This window comes from Rhinolophus hipposideros, assembly GCF_964194185.1.
Source record: "Rhinolophus hipposideros genome assembly, chromosome: 1".
Lineage (NCBI taxonomy): Eukaryota > Metazoa > Chordata > Mammalia > Chiroptera > Rhinolophidae > Rhinolophus > Rhinolophus hipposideros.
This window is the reverse complement of record NC_138047.1, coordinates 51,868,596-51,893,487: the sequence shown is the minus strand read 5'-3', so window position 1 is coordinate 51,893,487 and position 24,892 is coordinate 51,868,596. Positions and strand designations below refer to the sequence as shown.

The window sequence follows — 24,892 nt, the reverse complement described above, 5'->3', positions numbered from 1 at the left end:
TTATTCTGATTCCCCAAAGAATGGAAATAGGCAGTTTTGGAATTAGAAAGCTATATATATATCAATTACTGGAGTCTCTCCAGGACTTGCCCAAAGACAGGGCTTAAAAATTCATTAAATTTAAAGCTTTCCTTGATTAGTTACAAAAAGAATTAAATTAGGGACAATCTCTTTTTAAGTCAGTGGAAGTGAGTGGTTTATTTATTTTTATTGGAAATTAACTTATGGTTTTAATTAATTGCATATATTTTAAAATTTTTAATTAGACTTTAATTAAAATTCTTTAAAGTCTAGAAGAAACTATTTTTCTTTGTATTTTAATCAAGTCCTTTCAGGCAATAGGCTAACTGGCGCAAAGACTGAAAACTGAACTCTTTTCTATATGCGGCTCTTAAAGATACACATACTGTCACAAACACACACACAGACGCACACACACACACTCAAACATAGAAGAAATCAAGAGGCAAAGTTTGGGGAAAGTCAGAGAAAACTTTAAAAAGTCAAGAGAGCCACAGAATAAGAAAACAAAAGAGAAATAGGGTCAAGTGAGAGTTGTCCAGGAAAGACAGAAAACATCATCTTTGAAGGAGAAGTTGTGGATACTCATTATATAATGTCTACAGAAGTGTCCCGGTCTCCTGAGAGATGGGCACTCTATCAATACAAGGTATTATGGTTTCTATCTTTATAACTGAAAGATTGATATTCTTTGGTAAGAGTCCATATCCAGTGTAGAAGGAACACAATTGGAAGTCTGAAACAGCACTTTCCCTTTTTCTCCAACACAAAAGTCTCCTTCCAGTGTGTGACCTTCCATGCAAAACAGCTCATTTTTAAAGCTCAGTTCCAGCTTCTTAAAGATCCTTGGTTACAAGCCATGGGAAAGGATATCATGTGACAGAGGCACAGTCTTTTCTAAGTGACAGAGGAAATGTCCTGCTACAATCACCCTTAGTGAAGAGAACACAGCACCATTTGGTAGCCAGAAGAATTCTTAATCATACCAGAAACAGAGAGAGAATACCATGCTCTCATTTCTCGACTCCCCTCACTTTCCCTTGTAAAAATATTTCAAGGTGGCAATTAAGGGGATATAGTAATTAACTTCCCAAGAGAGTTTAAAAAGTATGTGGTAGAAGTAAACATTCACTTTAATTTTAAAACAAAAACAAAGACAAAAAAACTTGACTAGAGCAAGGAAAGTAGCAAAGTGTTTTTTTCTGTCCTTCCACTATCACTGATTATTAAATATGTGTTCATGCTCAGATTGCTGAATGGCAGGAGACATTATGAATATGAGATGAATGGTATGAGACTTTATAATATAAATATAATAATTAGAGTATATAATATGCAAGTGTGCAAGTGGTTTGAAATATTGAGTCACTCACCAAATCAGTAGAAGATAGAGTTGGCAAATCCTCTGGAGCCAATGTAGTTTCATTAGATATTGAGATATTAACTGTAAAAAAAAAGACAATTTTTACTATAAAAATAAAATAAAAATGACTAAAATGCATAATTAGTAACCTAAAAAAGCAGGATTAGGCATTAAAAATGTCTTCAAACAACATAGGAGCACAATGAATTATTCCTTATTATAACTATATTTACTTTCATCTAGATAAATAACCAAAAATTTGGACACATCTATTTTCTTCAAATCTGATAAGAAACAATGGCAAATATTTAATAAGATGGTATAAAACTTATTTGTTTCAGGTTTCCAAAAAAGAACAAAAACAAAAACAAAAAACCTCTCTGTTACTAAACGGCATTCAATATTATTTTGCCTGGTGGAAGAAATGGCTGTTAATAGGTGAGTAAGTTGATGACTGGGTTCATGTAGAGTCAAATTTCAGAAATCGGAGTTTTACTAACTAAGAATTAACTGATTGGGGGGGGAACAATGAACTGATTTGGTATTTTTGGAAATTTAGACTGCGTATGAGAAATTCAGACTGTATATCTCTGCAAAATGTGTAAAAACAAAAAGGTACTTAAATAATAAATTACATAAATATAATTGGGATGAATATTTAATCCAATTTTGAAAATTATTTTCATATAATTTAGCATCATTTGTAGATTTAAGATATCACTTGCAGAAGAACCTAATTTATTTATTAAACCAACCCTGCTCTTGGAAATATTTCATTTTTTTTCTATTTATGAGTCTAAAATTAAAACATAATATTTAAAAAGTATTCTATAATTATAACATTTGTCTTTAACAGATGACCTTTTATCCTTTATGTGAAACTTTATGTATTATTAAAAAAACTGTTACTCAGAGAATATCCCTAATTTATGGAAATAGTGTGAATTAACACTTACTAGGTTTCTGTCTTTGAGGACCATGTTTTTCATTTAACATCCAAACCGTCAATTATTGTTTGGGCCCTGAGCACCACCGCTTTTTCAAGCTCCTAACCTGTCCTTTTAGTTTGCCATGGTTCAGGTCTTGTCTCCATAAACTTGTAAGGAGAAATAGTTAAGTTATTTGACTATAAAAATTAAGAATGTAAGATCCATGAGGGAAGAATAGAAGGGGCATGTCTTGTTCACTGCTTTTCTCCAGAATCTGCCCAGGTGGCACTTAAGTAAAAGGAACTTAAAAATATTTGTTTATTATTCAGTCTTTAAAAAGAAGGAAATCCTGCCACTTGTGACAACATGGATAAAACTGGAGCACATTAGCTAAGTGAAATAAACCAGACAGAGAAAGATAAACACTGTATGGTATCACTTATACGTAGACTCTTAAAGAAAAGGGACAGGGAAGGGAAGGGAAGGGAAGGGAAGGGAAGGGAAGGGAAGGGAAGGGAAGGGGAGGGGAGGGAAGGGAAGGGAAGGGAAGGAAAGGAAAAAGAAAAAAGAAAAATGTCTAACTCATTGAAACAGAGAATAGAATGGTGGTTGCCAGGTGCCGGGGGTGGGGGTAATAGGAATTGGTTGGCAAAAGGGTGCAAACTTTCAGTTATAAGATGAATAAAGTCTGAGGATCTAATGTAAAACATGGTGACTATAATTGATAGTACTGTATTGTATAACTGAAATTTACTAAGAGAGTAGAATTTAAGTGTTATCACCAAATAAAATGAATATGTGAGGTTATGGATGTGTTAATTAACTTGGGAATCCTTTCACAATGTATACATATATGAAGTTAATATGTTGTAACTTTAAATATATTAAAATTTTATTTGTCGATTATACGTCAATAAAGCTGAAAAAACATTTAACTGTCAATAAAAGAAGCTAGGAAAGCAGCCATTTAATGACTACAAAAAAATGAAAGCAGATAAAAGCAAAAGAAATAAAATAAGAAAAACAAAAAAAGGAAGAAAATATTTAGCTTGACTCCTAGTTTTCCTTAATTTGGGTATCCATTTTGATCTTTTAAGGGTCTGGAATAGTTAAAGTTTTAACCTAAAGCGAGCTGCTTCCAGGGCTTCCCTATTTCCTCCATAAAACAAGCATAAATGCAAACTGTTTGCTTATCCTCTGTTTCATTCTAGGTCACAAAAAGAATCAAAATAGTCTAAAGGATGCTTGGCCCAAACAATAAAACAGAACATGAATCCATTCCCAGAAGGAAGAAGATGTTAGTAAATCATTATTAACAAAACTTAGATTTTTTATTACTATTTTGTTAGAAAAGCTTAAATTACATGTTCTTTTCTTTCTTTTTTTTTTTTTAAAGGAGGGCACAGCTCACAGTGGCCCACGCGGGGATCGAACCAGCAACCTTAGTGCTACCAGCACCAAACTCTAACCAACTGAGTTAACCGGCCACCCCCTTAAATTATCTTCTTACAATATTCCATTCGTTCACTTAAAAACATATAAGACCACATAACAGGTATACTTTTATACCCTTTCTATTGTGGATGGGATTCTGAAGTGTGTTATGTCAGGTTTCTCGCCCAGGATTACCATACAGAGTCAATCAGAAGTAGAGTTGGTACCAAATCCTTGTTCAGCATTCTTTCTTTTCCTACACAGCATTTCTAATGAACAAAATCAAGATGATTTATGTGGCCACAGAATTAAAGGTGAGACAGTACTTGCCAATGTTAGATGATGTGAATCTCAACTAGGAGCTGAATATTTTTGACTTATCTGAGCGTCTGAAGGAAAACAGTATATGTGAAATCACAGGCACTATTTAGATGGTGTCTGGGAAGCTGCTCTTCCTGAGCTAGATTCTTTGATGCAATTTATGAGCTTCCTGTCACAAAACAATGGTCTTTTTGCAACACACTTTTCTGCATAAAAACAAGGAGTAAGGAATGAGAAGGAGAGATAGTCAAGACTCCTTCTTTGTGAAATGAATGACAGATAATAAAGACCATGAGTGGACTAAAATAGAATTACAACCTGAACTTTGAGTAACGGTTCTTGAGGGTTGGATACACACCAATTCTGCTCATAAAATTCCTTTTACCTTTTCAGTCTTCCTCTGAGATAAGCTATTAAAGCACATTGGCTCTCAAAATCGTAAAAGACCAGTATCAAAAAGACAGTAAAAGGTATAAACTTTTTATACTTATTTTAATAAGTAGTTGCTTCAAGAGAAAGACTTCAAAATAAATATACAAACAAGCACTTCCATATATGCATGAACTCTACCATATTCTGTGTGTGTGTGTGTGTGTGTAAACACACACAAAATATGGTATAGTCCATAAATAATATTAAAAATTAATTTCTTTGCAAATAAAAACCACAATGAGATACCACCTCACTCCAGTCAAAATGGCTATCATCAATAAATCAACAAACATCAAATGCTGGCGCGGATGTGGAGAAAAGGGAACGCTAGTGCACTGTTGGTGGGATTGCAGATTAGTGCAGCCACTATGGAAAACAGTATGGAGGTATCTCAGGAATCTGAAAATGGAACTACCCTATGATCCAGTAATTCCACTCCTGGGCATCTACCCGGAGAAATCCAAAACTCCAATTCAAAAATCTGTATGCACTCCTATGTTTATTGCAGCACTTTACACAATAGCCAAGACATGGAAACAACCGAAATGCCCATCGGTAGATGACTGGATTAAGAAGCTGTGGTACATTTTTATACAATGGAGTATTATGCCATAAAGAAGAAAGAAATCTTATCATTTGCAACAACATGGATGGATCTAGAGAACATTATGTTAAGTGAAATATGTCAGAAAGAGAAAGACAAGTACCATATGATCTCACTTATATGAGGAATCTAAAGAAAAGAATAAGTGAATGAACCAATCAGAAACAGTTTTGGGGACAAAAAGGAAAAAACTGAGAGTTGTTAGATGGGCGGGGGTGGGGGTGGGGATAAGGGGAAAGGTGAAGGGATTAGGAAGCAGCTGGTAACCACAAATGGCCTCAGGGTTTTTGAAAATTAATTTGGGGAATGTAATCATTAATGTTATAAAGATATTGTTGGGTATCCAATGGACATGTGTCCTATTTGGGAGACCACCTCAGGGATACTGTGGATGCCTGATCATGGCACTGTACACCAGAAGCTAAAAATTAATGAATGCCAACTATTAAAAAAAATAATTTCTTTAAACTCTCAGAAGAGAAAATGATTAATTCTAATTGGGAGCTTGGTCTACAAGAGCCATGGGTCACCATTTGGATCCAGACACATACAATGCGAATATTTTGGCAAACAATTGCAGAATGGTCTGTTTATACACAATCTGCAACATCCTTAATCAGGATTCTGGAAAGGCCAAATGGGAAAGCCAAAACATGCTGCACTCTATGTGTCTTCACTATTTGCTTGGCACCATGGTGAAGCAAAGAAACTCTTTGCCCTAAGAGTCAGGCTCATTTAGAATTAGCCAATTGTTACTGGGACAGTCTGTGTCCCATACTTGGGTTTCAGGGAGTTTCCACAGGTTGATCGTTTTATGTTACTTGGATTTTCACTTCTTGATCCTCCTTCCCATGTATCAAAATCTAGCTGATCCTCTGGAATGGGGAATGAACACTGTCAGTAATAAACATTTTAAAATGTGTCTGTGAGCTGGCTTTTCCTTCTTTATGCTTAATAAGAGATCTAGAGAAAGAACAGACTGCAGGACCTATGAGCAGATACATCCACGTGTCACTGTGTCCTCCTGCAAAGGGAATATCAATTGCACTGTTTAAGGTTGTCCTTTGCCCTCTAGTGACCTGGCACCAGGAACTATCCTATGACTCCTCTACTTTACACGTTAGCAGGAAATGTACCATCAGGAATAGACAGCAGCTCACTTGAACCATGAGATCAAGTACGAGCAATAACTGGCTCCTGAGGCAGATCTGTCTGCTTTGAGGCACCAACACATCACAACACAGAGAAAGGAATACTAGGGGACTGGGCTGGAATTCTGGTTCCACCACCTTCTGGAGCACAGTGTCCCCAAACTCCCTCGCCACATAATCTTCAGGAAGTTAACTCACTCCTCTCAAGTCCCTCATTTGTGAAATTGGATTTGAAACCATCTACCTCGTAAGGTTACAGTGCAGATTAAACAGGACATTGTTAGCACAGTGTCCAGTACCAGGTAAGAGCTAAATAAATGACAGCCAAGATTATTACCAGCTTTATGACCTGGAGAAGGTAGAACTTCACGCCTGAGAAGAATGTCAGCTACCTCACAGAGTTTACGTAATGATTAAATACATATATAGATATTATAATATAATATAGCATAACATAATATATATTAAATATAGTTTATTAAAATCCCCTAGTAAAATGTCTATCATTTGGATGGTATTTAATAAATGTTAGCCAAATCCGAATCTATACCCTCAACATGGCTTGCAGAGTTACAATACATAATGTGGAACTGATTAGTCTGCCTTGAATTACAATAAATTTAAGGGTATTCTTCATGACAATAAAACTTTAATATTTTATTCCATTTTATTTAAGCAACATCTTGAGGAAACTGAGTAACTGGAAAATAGATACAGAATAAAATTAAATAAGCTTCTTGCCTGCATGGTCATGTCAGATTTATTTAAGAGTCCTGAACAACATGAACAAATAAGTGCCTCTTGATCAAGTCAAATATTTATGCTTTCTATTTCCAGATCAGTAAAAGTCAAAATGGCTTTTTCAGGGATGACAAAGTGAATGAGGAAAACTTTGGGAAAAGTAGCTCTTAGGGAAATTACCTGCCACTATACCAGCCTTTAATCTTAAAACAAAATTATTAGAAAGTTTTTCTTCACTTTTCCTTATTATCCTTTTTGTTTCCCTAAGTATTATAAACTTAGCCTGATGCTTGAGATTTTCACTATAACGAGGCAAGTTCAAGTTATGACACTCTTCAACCCATGGGCACTTTTCACATGTTCACCTATGATACTGCACTGGAAATTAAAGAGCTGAACTACTATCTTGTATTAAGCTAGATATATTTAGCCACTATTTTCACAAAACTTCTCTTCTATACCCACTCGTCCTTGCATTTAGGACGTGTATAGACATTATTCTGGGGTTGGTTTTCACAACCTGTGTTTTATACAAACCCAAAGCTAGAGAAACTTGAGGTCTGGTGGTTATCCAAATTCATTGCTTCTCCTTTTCTGATTCCTGCAAGCATTATGCAGAAATTGCTAAAATATCGGTTAGGACAGTAAAAGAAAACTAAAATGATGGGTCCTTCAAGTATCTATGGTTTTCTCAAAAAACCATATTACCACGAATGATAAAATGTCAGCTGTGCTGGTAAAGTGTCCTTACAAATGCAATCCTGAGTAATGCTATACCAAAGGGCCTTGTATTTCCTGTTTAACCATTAGTCTACGATTTAAACCTACTTTGTAATTTAAGGAGGGAATGACACACAATAAAAAAAATTGCACAGAGTATGTTGTAGGTCATGGGAGATAAATTAGGATTTTCTTTCATTTCCTAATTTTCTTGTAATTTGCTTTCTAATTATGAAACACATACTGAGTATAATATGGGACCACAGGAGTTTTGCACTAGCAGTTCTTTTTAATGGTTATAACATACTAGTGGATAGCATTTATTAAGATAATAGAAAAACTATATATAAAAATGGTAATGAAATTCCACTCTAGTGACAACCATTTTAGATCATCTGGAAGCCTCTGTGAATAGAAAGGTATGGAAATGGAAGCCACGGCTACTTCTAATCACTTGAGTTGATCTTAGAGTTTCATACCAGGGAAGAGTCATCTTCTACTTATAGATGCTTATAGATTTCTACTATAGAAATGATGCCCTTGGTGCCTGAGAAAGGCTCTATTCCTCTGAATCATTCATCCATTATTAAGCACGTTCTCCCTGGAACAGTCAACATTGAATCAGAAAAATATATTCCTTCTGTTAACAATAAAGCACAGTGTCTACCCCCTTAAGGCAATTTTTCTTGCTTTTCTAATTTGTTTATCATTTTTAGCAAGACTTCTTTCCTTGCCAGATACAAAACCAATACCTGGTCAAAATATTTATTTTGACCTTTCCAAAATATTAGCATGCCCTTAAGTGTATAGTTACTGCAACCTTGACACATTAAGCAAATCAACACAGGTACTAAAGTAGAAATTTACTTCTAAAGTCTGGGTCAAATGAAAATCTGACCTTGTTCATTTAAAAAGTGATTAACACTAAAAAATAACACATTTTGTAATAAGCAATATATATATGGTGTGTGTGTGTGTGTGTGTGTGTGTGTGTGTGGTGTGCATTCTACTTCATTGCGAGTAGCACAATTGCTAAAAAACAATGAAACAGGTCCTCAGTACACTTCTGTGGATGGCAGAAGGGGAAGGAAAAAAGGATAGGGGAAAGAAAAGAAGAAAGTCCATGTCTTGTTTCTGACTTACAAAATTCTGGCATTTATGTTTTTGAATAAATTAGATAGATTCCTCTAAGAAGAACTGAACGTCTCACCTTAACGACTTTAAGGCCTTCTGTACGTGACTATGTATGTGTACAACACTTCTATTGTCTTCAGATTCAGTGGAATAGTATTAAATTATCTAACTATGATGTGCTGAATTCTTTAACATTTTTTTCTTTAAATATGACTTCAATGTTTCACATTTATCTACAATGGCATATTAGTTGTTAATTTTTTTTTTTTTGGTAGGCTTCCAGTAGAAGCCTATAGTTAGTATCTTTCTCTAGTAAAATTTCAGGGAAAACAAAATGTTTGAACTTCTTTAAATGAATACAATTAGAAGATTAAGCTGGCTGGAGAAACTTTTGTGGGACAATGAGAAATGAAGGAAAAAAAAAAGAACAAATTTTTATGCATTTTTATAAATTTTTATTTATTTTATTATTTTATTATTTTTTATTATTTTTATTATTATTTTTATAAATAATAAAAATAATATTTATTTTTATTTTATAAATTTTTATTACCCTGTTTGCCCGAAAATAAGACATAGCTGGAAAATCAGCTCTAATGCGTCCTTTGGGGCAAAAATTAATATAAGACCTGGTATTACATTGTATTTTATATTATATTATATTACATTATATTATATTATATTATATTATATCCGGTCTTATAGTAAAATAAGACGGGGTCTTATAATAATTTTTGGTCCAAAAGACGCATTAGAGCTGATTATTCAGCTAGGTCTTATTTCCAGGGAAACACAGTAGGTGCCAAACACTTTTACATATAGTATTTCATTTAACCCTTACAGTAACCTCTTAGAGTAAGTACAATTACTAACCCAGCTCACAGACTGTGAAACAAAGATCAGGTAATTAGCTTAGCCCAGGGTCACACTGCTAGTTAGAGCTGAAATTCAAACTCAGTTTCCTTTTCTCCAAAGCACATATTTGTTTACACTTTATCACACTAGCAATTTTCTAAATTGGGATGTTGGTGATGAAATGAGATATTCTGACTTATCCTTTAAGAGGATATTTTCCAGTTTTTACTTTTGGCTTTAGAACTGAATCATCTTTCTTATACACCTCTGCTGTGTAACCATCAAGACAAAGTGGGTAATATAACATCTATTGCCTCTACAAAATTAATAGCTATCCTATCTCTGGGAAAAGAAAATTTTAGCATAAAAACCATGTGTCCACCTGCCTAATAGGTCAAACTTCATGGCCAGTTTTAGCACTTGCAACGGAGCTGCCTTAGTTCCTCAGTAAGTGAGAACTAGGTATATGGCCTGGATTACTGAGCAATAGATAGTGTGAGAAGAATAGATAGTGTGAGAAGGGAGAAAAAGGTGAAGAAAATGAAAACTCAGGAAGTGACGAATTTTAGGGACACAAGTAAGAACAAGAAAGATGAGGAAGACAGAAAGGAGGAAAGGTCTTCACAAAGCACAAAAAAAATCACAATATTATTGTGGCCATAAACAGAGTTTTCTCAGTAATAAGTGACTCCGATTTCCTTTCCTGTAAAATCGTTGCTCAGTTTGCAGGATCACGATTACATCTGTGCAGTTGCTGGTTCATCGTTACATACTGCCCCAGTGTTGAAAAACAAGTCACCCGCCAGTTTAAATATTATTGACTCATTGATTGAATTCTTTTACTAGGAGTGCATGTTGTGATGAAAGGGTAGTCTTTTGTTGTTTTTAGAATACTTACTCTAGCTGTACATGTAACTGTATTATTCTCTCACTATCATTTTTCAGTTTGCTATCATGAGGTACTAAATTTAAGGTGGATCTATGTAGTTTGCTATTAAAAAAACATTAAGGTTATAGGAGAAATACATAATCATTAATCTTAAGGGGTTTTGTAAAACATGGATTGTCATGAAAATGTAAATATGCATTTGCCTTTTTCCAAACCAGATTTCATCTCCATAGGTTTATATAATCCTTGCATTCATAAACATATGGTTCACGAGTGCAACTTAGCTGGATGACTAAAAATACTGGGTGCAACCAAAAATCTTATTGCAGAATGGTCCAATTCCCAACAATATTTGCTCAGAAGGGAGAATGATGAAGACTGATTTGTTTTATCATTCATACTTAAAGGCTACATAGAAACTTTAAACGTTAATGAATAATAACAGCAATAATAATAGCAGTTAACATTTAATTACTTAATACATATTAGAAACTGTCCTAAGTGCTTTGTCTATAATACCCATCAAAACAATTATACAAAGTAGGTACTATTTTAAACCCATTTTACAGGTGACCTGATAAGACCAAGCTACATTGAGAAAAGGAACTTGCCCAAAGTTCCAAACTGGGCATTAGCCACACTGGGACTGGAATATGAGATTTTCTGACTTCAAAGCAAAGCGGCACTACTTTACTGGTACCTGCTAGAGAGAGTAGGAATTGTCAGAGTCCTTCCAAGACACCTCCTAGCTATGTAGGAATGACTTTTACACAGCTTGGGGGAAATAAGTCAAAGGAAAAGTTGTCACCACTTCAGCTAGCACTTGTCATGTCAACGTAAAATCAGTTCAACCCTCAAAATCACTTTTTCAAAAACACAAATATCCCTCTTGGCAGACTACATCTTGGACCTATCTTTTACAATTAAAACACATTCAGATTATGTCTTCCTGGGTTTCATATCTGAAACCTGGGTTACCTTTTCAGCCAACATCCCATTAAAACAATGGTTGCAAGTTTCCATTAGCCTCACGTAGATACAGGGCTGACGAGAGGTTTTTTTGTGACAGGGTAGCTGATGAAGCCCTCATCTGGCTTTATGAACACCGCAAATCTCAGAACAACTGAATAGTATATTTTTTCCTTTAGAAAATCTTAATGTATGATTACTCAGACTTACCTAAGAAGTCAGCTTACAGACTTTTCCATAAGTACATTAATATATACAGATAGAAATAAATATATGAAAAGGAGAGTTCAAAGTCCCACAGTTAAATACAGTAAGTCCTCACTTAACGCCATCAATAGGTTCTGTAACTTCAGGCGAAATGAAGTATAACAAAACCAATTTCACCGTAGGCTAACTGATTATAAATAAGAGTTAAGTTCCTATAGCATATCATCAACATATTAATAAAACAACGCTGAACAAAACAATGTATTCAAGGAACTACTGTATGTCTATGATCCAGTATCTTGAATGTGTATAGTGTGGACTTCCCCTGAAAGTCCAGGGTGGGTGGTTACGAGAGGTTTTGCCCCCTTCTCTCCTAGAAGAGCTCTACACAGTTGTATCATGGCAACATCTGTGTTCCCTGAGAAACATATTTAATTCATTCTAATAATGATACCTATCGTATATTGAGTACTTACTCTTTTCTAAGCACTTTTTAAGTTATGAAGTATTTCCAAGCATTATACATCTTATGATGATGATAATAATAACAACAACAACTGTGTCATTCATGTTCTCTTGAATCTTTGTGTTTCCACTTTGTATTCTCTCTGCTTTGCTTGTAAGCATAGATTTTCTTTTAAGGTGTGTTGATTTTTCTTCAACGAGACAAAAAAATATCCTTGAGTGCAAAGCCCAACAGTGCTCTATCTTTTCATCAACGTTACTGACAGCCTCGTGTTTAGGGAGATACTGTTCTCCTTTCTCTCACCATTCAAGATACATATCCGTTTTCTAAGACTTCTCCACAAAAGTGACAGAGAAGAATGAAGACATATGACTCAAATATCTTGGAGTAATCTGACACAGCCGCCACAGGCATCAAAATTCTTTGTAGCATCTTGTTTAGGTTTTAAATTCATAAGCATTTTGCATTTTAGTCTATAATATAAGGACGTTTGTTTTACCGTAAATATTAAGAGGTTTTTCCTCAGACTTGCAGGAATGTGCCCCACACGTAGGCTCAGGTTTACACAGCCCTCAGAACACTGCTGTACTTCTGGTGCTATAAGGCCTTAGTCAAAAACCATGGGTTGTATATCAATTTTTATTTTAAGGGGCATCGATCTGTAGCTAATTGCTTAACTTAGGATCATTAGCACTATTACCATTGAACTGCCTAGAACAGATGTAAAGCAATGCTTCTCAAAGTGAATTCTTTGTTATAAATGCCTTCCATATTATAAAATGATGATGAATTACTCCAAGAAAAGTTTCCAAAGACCAGGTTGAACACTTTTTTGTGAAAAAGTTCTCAGGTTTGGCAAGATAGATGTTAAAGTGCTAAGATGTATAGAATCACATACATTACCCAGAAGTTATTTTTACTTTTATGTCTTTCCTGAGTCTAGAGCATAAATCTTCTCTGAGAACATAACATTCTTTCTTTTCTTACTTTCTTTTGTTTCTTCTTTTCCTTTTCTTTCCTTTCTTTTTTATGTTGTCTAACAGAGATTAACATTAAGGTGCTACGTTACCACTAGGTGACTCAAGTCTGAATTTATTTGTAATTTCATGCTTCAAATTACACAAAGTGAATTAGTATCTTCTTTGTTTCTTCCACAGGCTTAAAATAATCTATTTCAAGTTTACTTAAAGGAGGAGATTCCTATAGCAATAAGGAGGCAGTGAAACGGGCTAGAAGTTCAGAGGACTAGGTTTGTCTGGTCCTTACGTCTATTAATACAGAGGGTGCCAAAAAAATGTACACACATTTTAAGAAAGGAAAAAAAAACTGTATTAAAATTGTAATATTCAACATATACTGATAACAAAAGATGAATACAAGTCATGTGTATACATTTTTTTGGCACCCCAGGTATATGTACCAGGTTTCCTCATCCATCAGATAAGATTAAGGAAAACATACACAAAATTTCCTTGCAAATACTGGGGTTTAAGTTTTGAGCTAATTATGTTTATATTCCAGAGCTCCTGGTTTCACCTCCTGATTGAATCACATGGCTAAGATACCTCAGGCAATGAGACTTTCAATACAGCAGGATGGTTTCTCAGAGAAACTAAAATAAACTCCTTTCCTGAGGATCACGATACCATGCTGAAAGCTGTCATGCATGAAGCCCACACCTTCCTCCAAACACTGCAAGCACAAACACTAGGCATGATGTCCTCACCTGGGTCAGGCGGCATACAGGCACAGGAAAAATGAGTATTGTAGCCCACTTTGAAGTCAGAGTTGATGGGGTAGTAATGAGCAAAATTGATCATCTTCTTGAAAGCATCATAGATAAAGATGAAGCTAATGAGAGAAGAGAAGCCTTCTTCGGTGAAGCGAGTGAAGTACTGAACCAAGAAGCTGGCATCAGTAGCAACCAAAATGAGACACAGGAAGGCTGACCACAGGCCAATCCAAAGGCGGAACTCCAAATAATTAAAATTATGGTCCCTGAAAAGAAAGAAGAAAGGTGAGATGTCTCCATGGAACACAAAGAATAATATAAAACTACCAGATGCCTGCAGAAAGATTGCTAAAAACACAAGATCACTTTTAGCCACTAGATAGAACGCTTATTCTTGATTTTATCCCCAAAATATTAAATTTAAGGGTTGGTCTAGTAATATTATTATGCTACCATAGAGAAATAATTCCAGAAATTTGAGAAAAGCACATCAAAAGTAGTCATACCATTGGTATGTGAGTAATTCACTAATTTTCTCCTTTAAAAATATGGTCCCTGCCTTCATGGAATTTATAGCACAAGGAATTTGAAAGCCTACCATTGGTACCCAGTATGTGCCCAATATATGTTTGTGAGCTTTACTAGTTAATTAAGATACTAACATAAATATGTTCTGTCTCCAAGTCATCGCAGTCTACTGAGGGAGACAAACTAATGAACAATCACACTATAAAATACTAAGTGATATCTAAAGGTTCACACAGTGTCACAGAAAGAGTAACACTAATTCTGGTTGGGAAGATAGATGAAGCTGCAGAAAAAATTCAAAGGTATTTACACAGGAACTTTCCTGGAAGATGGTGGGGGGGGTTGGCTAGGAAGAGCTGAAAGAGTCCTTAAAAAGGCACGAGACCCCATGTAATGCTCACTGTGGACAGAGTGCCACCAACCTGAGCACATAACATTAGAAACACAGGTTGCAGTCAGATCAAGAAAGGCTGTCTTGCATGCTATAACCAGACGCTTCCACCTCTCCCGACATTTATCCACTGATAATGGTACCCTTCTGCCAAGTTATGTGTGAAGAAGTATCTTGTTGATCACCTTTTCTGTCTGTGACTATCCCACGGTACTATTAGAACAGACCACCGCCAACAAAGGGGCCATTGTTTTTTTGATGCCCTTCTATTTCTTACAAATGAATAGTTCAAGATTCACATTTAGGAAAATATGGGAGAAGTGCTGACATTTTACCATTTCATACTGATTCTTTTAAAATTATGTGGAGAGTGTGTTATAATACTTTTTTCTCATAATTTTTTTGGGGGTTAAAAAAGCAGATAGTAGTAGTCACATTTCCTGTTTGAGAAAAAGAACTAAATCAAGGATCACGCATGCTCAAAGCACTATAGTCTTGCTTTTAGACAATGCGTTTCTGATAACTGTCAGTGATGTATTTCAATACTTTCCTGAATGCATTGTATCAACACCTTCACCACCACTAACCCAGTCTGGGCCAAAAAGAAGTCATTGTCTGCTTATTACAAGAACTTCCTTACTGATATCCTTACTCACATCCATGTTTGCACTGCTTAAAGCGATTTTCCACAGCACAGACGAAAGGATCGTTCTAAATGTAAATGAGATATCTCCCAAACCTTTCGAGTTTCCCACCGCTCTCCGAATCAAATTCAAATCTTCTACCTAGCATGGTGCCTGGCACATAGACGGTGCCCAGTGAAGACTTGCTGGCTGCATTAACACATGCCTGTGTCCTGCGATTTTACTGAGACAGATAGTGACTGAACAGTTACTGACATTGGCCTATGAGCTATCATATGGAATCAGGAGAAAATTGACTACAAATTTTATAAAATATTAGAATTAACAGTTCCTTAGATATTGTGATGGTTAATTTTATGTGTCAACTTCTCTGGGCTATGGGGTGCCCAGATATTTGATCAAATATTCTGAGTGCTTCTTTCAGGGTATTTTTGCATGATATTAATATTGAAATTGGTAGACTGAGTAAAGTGGATTGCTGCCCATAACGCAGGCGCACCTCACCCAATCAGTCAAAGGCCTGAAGAGAACAAAAAGACTGGCCTCCCCCAAGCAAGAGAGAATTCTCCCGCAGACTGCCTTCGGACTTCATCTATAACATCGGCTCTTCCTACCTCCGTAGCAGAAAACCTTTGAATATCAACTCTCCTGGGTATCCAGCCTGCTGGCTCACCCTGCAGATTTTAGACTTGTAAACCTCTATAACAGTATGTGCAAATTCCTTACACTAAATCTCTTTATATATGTACATACAGTAAACCTCTATAACAATATGTGCTGATTCCTTATAATTAATCTCTTTATATATGTACATACTCATACACATTCTATTGGTTCTGTTTCTCTGGAGAATCCTGATTAATACAAATACCAATTAGTCAAATATGCCTAATTTTATAGATGAGGACACCAAGGCCAATGAAAGTTAAGTCATTTATTCAGTGCCAAGCTTTAATGGCAGAGCTGGACCAGAAAACAAATTGTGTTCTTATTCTGGCCCTTTTAAAAATTACACCATGGTCCCTCTCTTCTATTCGTATTTAGTGAATGATAGGGTGGGCCTTAATGTCATTGTCCTTTGTTTCCCTCTTCTCACCAAATCACCAAAATTGAAATACATTCCCAAAGCAAGAGACTATCTACAATGGGGTAGATAATTATCATCTACAGATTTCCTGGGATATTTCTGAAGACACTCTTTGCATTCCCTTCCAGTTTCCTTTATGTCTGGAACTCCACCGTTTAATCCTAAGCATGTTTTGTGACATAAATAGACTATAAAAAAGCTAAATTCTGGGAATTTGAGATAATTTACATTGTCATACAATGTATCAATGTCAGAGTCAGAGCTAAGAAACAGTTTTACTATTTCTGAGCCAACAGACTTTTCTTTCAAGTTTTAACCAATTACCTAGTTTTGCTTCTCTAACAAGATGAAAGAGTAATTTTGATTTGTTCTAAGAATGCTAACAATTGTTTATAGAATTGATGTTTACAGGACAGGATGAGCTACAAATCCATTAACTAGCTATCTAATGGTTAGGAACATGATCAGTTTGAGTCCAAGGGAAAAAATATGCATGTATAAACTTAAATCTTAGGACCTACACAATATATCAACCTAGCTTCTCTAAAATCTTTAAAGACTCCTGAGTAGGTATATAAGAATAATTGAAATAAAATCCCTAAATCCAATGCCACTTCATTATGAAAGTGATATGTTTACAGCAGCAAGGAGGGGGATAAGAGATGAGAAACTTTTTAAAACAAGTTGATCAATAATAATGACTACAATAAAATGGCAAATATTACATCCAATTACTCTATCAGTCCCTTTGGTGCCAAGGAAAAGACAGTAAGAGACCAAAGAAACTATGGTGAATTAGAAGGATAAAATGGGTTTATATTCTTATGGTACCATTCAGTGTTCCTAGATATTTTGAGTTAGTTTCTGAGTAGCATAAAACCAAAGATAGAGACAAACTGAAGAATTCCTATTTCAAACATGCTACAGAAATAAGTATTCAGCCACTGACAAATAAATATAACCTCCCTAAATGAATTAATCCAATAATATAGTAGAAGAAAATAATCATTTGAAGGCCTCTAAGTAAATTGTTCAAAGAATATAAGGAAGAAATTATCGAATGACCAAATGACAATTATACAGGCTAAAATCTGACTTAAATTATGAAGTTCCTACATGGCTCAGAACACATAGTTAAAACTTCTTTCATATTCCTCACTTAAGAAAAATAAATCCAATTCTCTATTATTGTTATACAATGTTTAAAAATAGTACAAAAGAGACTGCAAAATTGGGAAAACACTTATGAGCTCTTTCCTTCATTGTGTGACTAATTTTAAAAGGTGACAGCACATCAGTCATATTCTTTTATGACTCTCCAGTTTATGGGGAAAATATTAAAACCTGTGTCCCGTGTCAGAGATAGATCTTAGATTATGTGGAGTTACTGTATGAGTCCACTGAATCTATAAAACAAGGATTTACCTATTTGTCAAAAAAATGATAAAATATGTGGGGTAAGTCTGGCAAGACAGAGTAAAACAGTTTCTTTACTGAAGGACTTCTCAGATCCCTTAGTAATCTAAAGTGTAAAGTGCATTACCAAGAGGGAAATATATAGCATTTTCCAGAATTGCTGGGGTCATGGAAGCTTTTTTCATAGAGCATCTAATGGGAATAGTAATTGATGAAACACACTTTGGTAATTAGTGATCTACACAAAAATCTACATCTAGACAAAATATTAGCACTGCTGTCCTAATATATCAGTAAATGATACAGCAATGTGAAAAAAAAATAGTTTTCCACGTTAAATGCCACATGTTACTCAGTGATGGATTTCAAGCATGGTTTCTCAAATGTTTCTTGTTGCTTTACAACTGTCTTCAAATAAATCACTTGGAACTATGTTTACGTTACAAATTATGATGAAACAGAAGGGAAAGTGGGAAAGGAACTTGCTTAGTGAAAGAAAGTAATCTCTTTCCTACAATTATCTAAAGTAAACGGGAATGCAAACATTTTCTGTAGATTAAGGCTCTGATCACATTGCATCCAATAAATCTTTCTACAAAGGTTGCACATGTTTGTTCCTGTTTATACTACATACTTGTCTAATTTTTCCACAAAGGCTTTCTTGTCTCACACAGTGTTTTCTTAAACATATTACAACTGTTTGACTCTTTCTATGAAATGATGTGAACAGAATTCTTTCCAATGCCCTGAGGATTATATGGAGGAGAAATGGGTAGTAATGATCCACAGAAAAGTCACTATATTAATTAAAATTTAGAACTTTAAATTCTCAGAAAACCCTCACTGATGGTCTCATCCTAGTTTCCAAAACACTAGTTTTAAATCCTCATTCCCTCCTCTCCCTCGGGATCATTTTTAAGGTCACACACAGTTTCAAAGACTATTATATGAGTCCTTAAGCCCATGAGGTAATTACGTAGGCAATGACATTTCTAACATTGAAATCCTAAAACTGTATAATAAGAATACGGAAATTCCAACAACGAGTACTAGCAAACTGTACGAAATTTTGCAGTCTCTCTAAAAATTGAGATCTGCCAGTAAAGGCAATTATCTCTAAGAAGTATCACGTTCATTAGAAAGAGGCCAGAATACCCAATTTGATTTTGAGCCTATTTGTGTGCTAATGTGGCCACTTGGATAATTCGCTTAACCAGATTTTCTCCTTCTTACAACGATCCATCAATTTCTAGAAGACAACATTGCTATCACAATTGTCAAACCCATTAGTAGCGTCTAGTGATCCAGTAAGAAGCGGAAGCTCTGGAGTCAGAAAGCCGGGATTCAAAGCCCAGCCCTGCAAACAATTGGGGATATACCCTTCAGCAATCTCCTGCTTTCTCATCTATAAAACAGGATACAGACCCTATCTCACAGGACTGCTACAAGAATTAACAAGAATTAAATGAGGAAGTACATGTAGGATAATATGTGGTCGGCACTCTACAAATGTAAGTAATTATCCAGCTGAGTCTCGAAATGTACCTTTAGTTAAGAATACTGTAATCAAGGTTAGGAGCAGTGGACCACAGGAGCATACGGTTTCTTTCATGAATGAGCCATGTGACCTGGAACAACACATTTCATTTCTCTAGTGTGTCAGTCAGGGTCATGGCAGGAAAAGAAGTCTCAATTGGGTTTTGGGGGAAAAGTTAATAAATGGGCTATTTACAGAGGAGTGAGTAACCAAGAATGGTGAGGCACTCAGGGACTTGCAACGTCAGAAAGCCATTCCTACCTCCTCGCATGAAAAGGCCTAGGAAAGAATGGAATCACCAGAGCCTGGTGAGGGCTGTAGCCAGGGTGGAGAAGACACCTGACAGAGGCTGTATTCAGGGGACAAGCCAGACTGTAGTGCTAAAGCAGAGGCAGTCAGAGGAGGGAGTCGGACACACACCCTGACCTCTCTCTCTTCCTATCCTATTGGTACTCTGCACTCGCCAAACCCAACAGGAAGCCGGAGGGCAAAGCAGTCCGAGTTTTGCACCCACAGGGGTCAGTCGCCTGAAGTACAACGCAGGACGATAAGGGGCACAGAATACTAGGAGAGGGCAAGCGGATAATACAACATATGGGATTCGGTTGAATCAAATGTAAAATGATGGTTGGACTACCTAATGTCTCAGGATCTCTCAACCACCAGATCTTGAACGGTCATATTCTGATCTACCGAATTACTATTCTGTGCTCTATCCAGACTAGGAATGTTCTACAAGTAAACAATCCTAGTTTTTAATTAGATATGTATACACATACTTGCTGAAATTAAATAGAAGCCTCTCAAAAACTAGAACAGGTCCTGTGCTGCTCAAAATAGTAAGTGGTTGACCAGCAAAGAGGCAAAAGATGGCTCCAGAGACAGCTGTGCCCAGGAAGCTCTCCAACACACCCTAATAGAAAAAAAACACATAGGTGTTAAAAAAAAACAACAACACATTCCCCCCCCCCATGTATGATGTCACTAGGGAAATTAAGCCACACGAATATGCTATTATGAGGGCCATAGCAAACAGATATGAACAATAAAGATTCTTATTAATATGAATAGCGCCATTGACTTTACCATACATACAATTTAGTCATTCCTCCTTACCCTAACGGCTGAATTGCTCCAAAAAGCTACAGTGACTGTAATGACTCATGGTTTACTACAGAAGGCAAAAGGTTAAAAAATTAACTGAAGCTTCTGCACATCAAATCACATTATATAATCCCACCAAGTGGGTAGAAGTGATTTAGTTTTTGGTGGCATTTTTCTTTTTGTGGTTACCTTCAGTGTTTGTTTTAGCCTGATTCCACCTGGCATCCAGTAGGTACTTTTAAGTAGCTACACTTTATGCTCCAAAGATTATATATATATATTATATATATATATATATATATATATATATATATATATATATTATATATATATTCTTTTTTCTTTTTAAAGAGGAAAGCTTTTCAAGAGGGGAAGGGAGCAAAAGGACACAAAAAGTGATTTGTCGCAGGGATTCTTTTTTTTTTTTTTAATACTCTGTTTCTAGGAAACCAGAAAGAAGAAAGACAAATTGCTAAGTACGCCTAGGCCAGTGATACTATAAGAAGACAAGTATTATTACTATTATTTTTTTTATATTAAGATAACTCTTTGTATGGTCAGGACACATGCGTATATCATCAATTACATTCCTACATTGAGAAAAGCATCCATGATTAATAGAATGATATTGGAGAAGTAAGTCATCTTAATAGTTTTCTGAAAATAGATTTTGTCAAAGGCAAGAATTGTCAGCAGAAATCCTAGGATGCTTATTATATAGTAAATGGTTAATGAGGTGGACTGATGGAGTAAGCTATCCTGAATTGATAGGAAAGAAAGACAAGTATTATTAAATGCCTTCAGTTTGGTGGCTTTTTACCAAAATGTTCACTTCATCTTTGGAAAGCATCATGTTAGTAGCTTTTTATGCCAATACAGTAATTTACACATTGATTTTATAAAATTACTAGTGTGAAATTGGGAAAAAAAGAAAATGAGTATTAAATATACAGAAAAGAGTTAATTGGGGAAAAACACATGTAAGTAAATATCATTTTAACTAACTCCAAGGAATTCTCAGTATAAGTTCTTCGAACTGCATTTTTTTTAAAATTAAATTTATTGGGGTGACAATTGTTAGTAAATTTACATAGATTTCAGGTGTACAATTCTGTATTACATCGTCTATAAATCCCATTGTGTGTTCACCACCCAGAGTCAGTTCTCCTCGAACTGCATTTTGTTTGTTTCATTAACTATTTGCTAAAAGCACATTGCAAGTGGAGAGAATATATTGTTATCACCATAAAAAAAGTGATTTGTCCTGCCTCCTGCAATCTCTAAGACACTAATTCCAAAAAATATTCTTATCACATATTCATTGTCCAGTGTAAACTTATATAGGAGTTTCAATTTATTTTATCATAGAGGAAATAAATGCGCAGGGACATAAATAGCTAAGCTTTTGTGGCCAATTGTCCCTGTAGTGATACCTCTGGAAATCAACCTATTATTTTCCTTTAGCAAAACAAGCAAAGAAAAACAAGCCATAAAGCATCACTGACTTAGAAAATTATGTTAGCATTCTTAATCACATCATTTGGCACCAATGCCTCAGACAATGGCAAATTAGCCTCTTTCCTATATTTTTCATCATTTCAAACTTCAGTTAGAAAAGCACATATTTATTTGTGAAAAGGTCCTTCCATAAACTTAAAATAGTATTTTATCAAGACACGTTTGTTTTCTTTGAAACTTTTTTTTTTTTTAAAGAGGGCACAGGTCACAGTGGCCCATGCGGAGATCAAACCAGCAACCCTGATGTTATTAGCACCACTCTCTAACCAACTGAGATAATTGGCCACCCCCCAAGACACGATTTTTATAAAAAGATGATAGAGACCCTTTATTCATACATAAGGCTGTAAATCTGAACCATAAAACCTATGAGGTAAAACATTTTTCAAATGAATAGATAAAGACATTCTACAGCTTTAGAAGACACAAAAATATACATAATAAATTAATCTATATAGTACAGGAAAATTATGTGATGTCTGTAACTTTATATTAAAACAAAATAGTACTAGGAATATTTCCCTTTTCAATTGAATAACAAATTATCTGTTCCTAGAAGTATGATTTATGTATATATAAAACAAGCCACCTCTTAATCTAAACCACCCTCTGACTGGAGCTGAGTGGATTTCTGGGGAATCTGAGATGTCCCTCAGTCATTTCCTGCCTCTGCCTCCATTAACCTATTCACCTAATTACCTGTCAGCCTCATTAAGTCACCTCTTTCCACTGCCCCAAAAGTTCTCCAGCAACTTTTCATTCATTGATCATATAATATACATGACATGATTATAAAAAATTGTTTTTATGATATCAATGTACAGAACTGAAATACACTGTTATCCCAATTCAAAATCCTTCCTAGAAGATCCTTATTATGATGATTATTCAAAATATTTTTTACACTGCTTCAGAGCCAGGAATATTCTCCTTAGAATGACATTAGCAGCAACAGCACATTCTCCTCATTTAAGGGTAGAGTTCAATTCAGAAAACAGACACAAATCCTTTAGCGTAGCAGTATGTAACAACGAAGTTGGGGTGGGGATGGGGCAAAAAACAAACAAACAAGGGTTGACGAGTAATAAGACTGGCTTCTCACACAGTGAGTAGACACATTCTGAAAAAGTTCAGAACAATTTCTTCAAAGAAGTCTAGGTTTGAAGGCTGGCAGGAGGTAACCCAATTTCCATGGATGTTGAGTTCTACTTCATGGCTGACTGAAGGGTGCCATCTCATTGTTTTACAGCCATTACATATACAATCAAGAGTATCCACCCTATTTTTCCTCAGAAAGACAGGAAGCAGAATAACAAGCAAGGCTAGCAGAAACAGGCAGCAATTATGCAGAGAAGAGATTCCCTTGTGTCCAACAAACACTATTAGTCTTGATCTCTAACGTGAGATACTGAGATTCGGGGGTTAAATAAACAAACGCACTTTCTTTTATTTTTTTTATACCCAGAAGTACAATTTCTGGGTCATAAGGTAGTTCTAATTTTTTGAGGAACGGCCACACTATTTTCCATAGTGGCTGCACCAATTTGCAGTCCCATCAACAGCGAGGATTCCCTTTTCTCCACATCCTCACCAACACTTGTTGTTTGTTGATTTATTGATGATGGCCATTCTGACAGGTGTGACGTCATATCTCATTGTGGTTTTAATTTGCATTTCTCTGATGATTAGTGACATTGACCATCTTTCCATACATCTATTGGCCATGTTTATGTCCTCTTTGGAGAAATGTCTATTCAGGTCCTCTGCCCATTTTTAATTGAATTGTTTTTTTGGTGTTAAGTTGTCTGAGCTCTTCATAAATTTTGTGATATTAACGTCATATTAAATGTACCACTGGTAAATATCTTCTTTCATTCAGTAAGCTTTTTGTTTTGTTAATGGTTTCCTTTGCTGTACAAAAACTTTTTAGTTTAATGTAGTCCCATTTCTTTTTTTTGTTTCCCTTGCCCGAAGAGATCACAAAAACATATTGCTAAGAGCAATATGAGTTTACTGCTTATGTTTTCTTCTAGGAACTTTATGGTTGCATTTAAGTTTTTAATCCATTTTGAATTTATTCTTGAGTATGTTGTGCAATAAGGTTGTCTAGTTTTTTTGTATTTTGTTTTTGCACGTATCTGTCCAGTTTTCCCAGCACCATTAATTGAATAGACTGTTTTTACCATTCTGTATAGTATTGCCTCCTCTGAGGCAATAAAATGACCACATAGATGTGGATTTATTGATTAAATGACCATATAGACTAAATGACCATATAGATTAAATGACCAAATAGTCGTTAGGTTTATTTCTGGTCTCTCTATTCTGTTCCATTGATCTATGTGTCTGTTTTTTATGCCAGGACCATGCTGTTTTGATTACTATATCTTTGTAGTGTATTTTGCTATCAGGTAGTGTGATACCTCCAATTTTGTTCTTCTTTCTCAAGATTGCTGTGGCTTTTTGGGGTCTTTTGTGGTTCCATATAAATTTTAGTATTATTGGTTCTAGTTCTGTGAAAAACGCCATTGGTATTTCTATAGGGATTGCACTGAATCTATAGACCGCTTTGGGTAATATGGACATTTTAATGATATTAATTCTTTCCGTCGATGAGCACAGTATATGCTTCCCCTTATTTTTATCTTCTTCAATTTCTTTCTCGGTGTCTTACAGTTTTCTGAGTACAGATCTTTACA

At 35.3% G+C, this 24,892-nt stretch overlaps 1 protein-coding gene across 8 annotated transcripts in view; it reads right to left on the bottom strand.

The window, feature by feature from the left end:
• The window catches only part of SLC4A4 (solute carrier family 4 member 4), a 340,077-nt gene that overhangs the window by 63,669 nt on the left and 251,516 nt on the right, over positions 1-24,892 (bottom strand). For all 8 annotated transcript variants that reach the window (XM_081050644.1, XM_081050643.1, XM_081050641.1 and 5 more), the window contains 3 exons: positions 20,351-20,484; positions 13,963-14,234; positions 1,395-1,465 (listed from right to left, as the gene is read on the bottom strand). In XM_081050644.1, the coding sequence (XP_080906770.1) occupies positions 1,395-1,465; positions 13,963-14,234; positions 20,351-20,484 (477 nt within the window). The remainder of the gene's footprint in view (positions 1-1,394; positions 1,466-13,962; positions 14,235-20,350; positions 20,485-24,892) is intronic.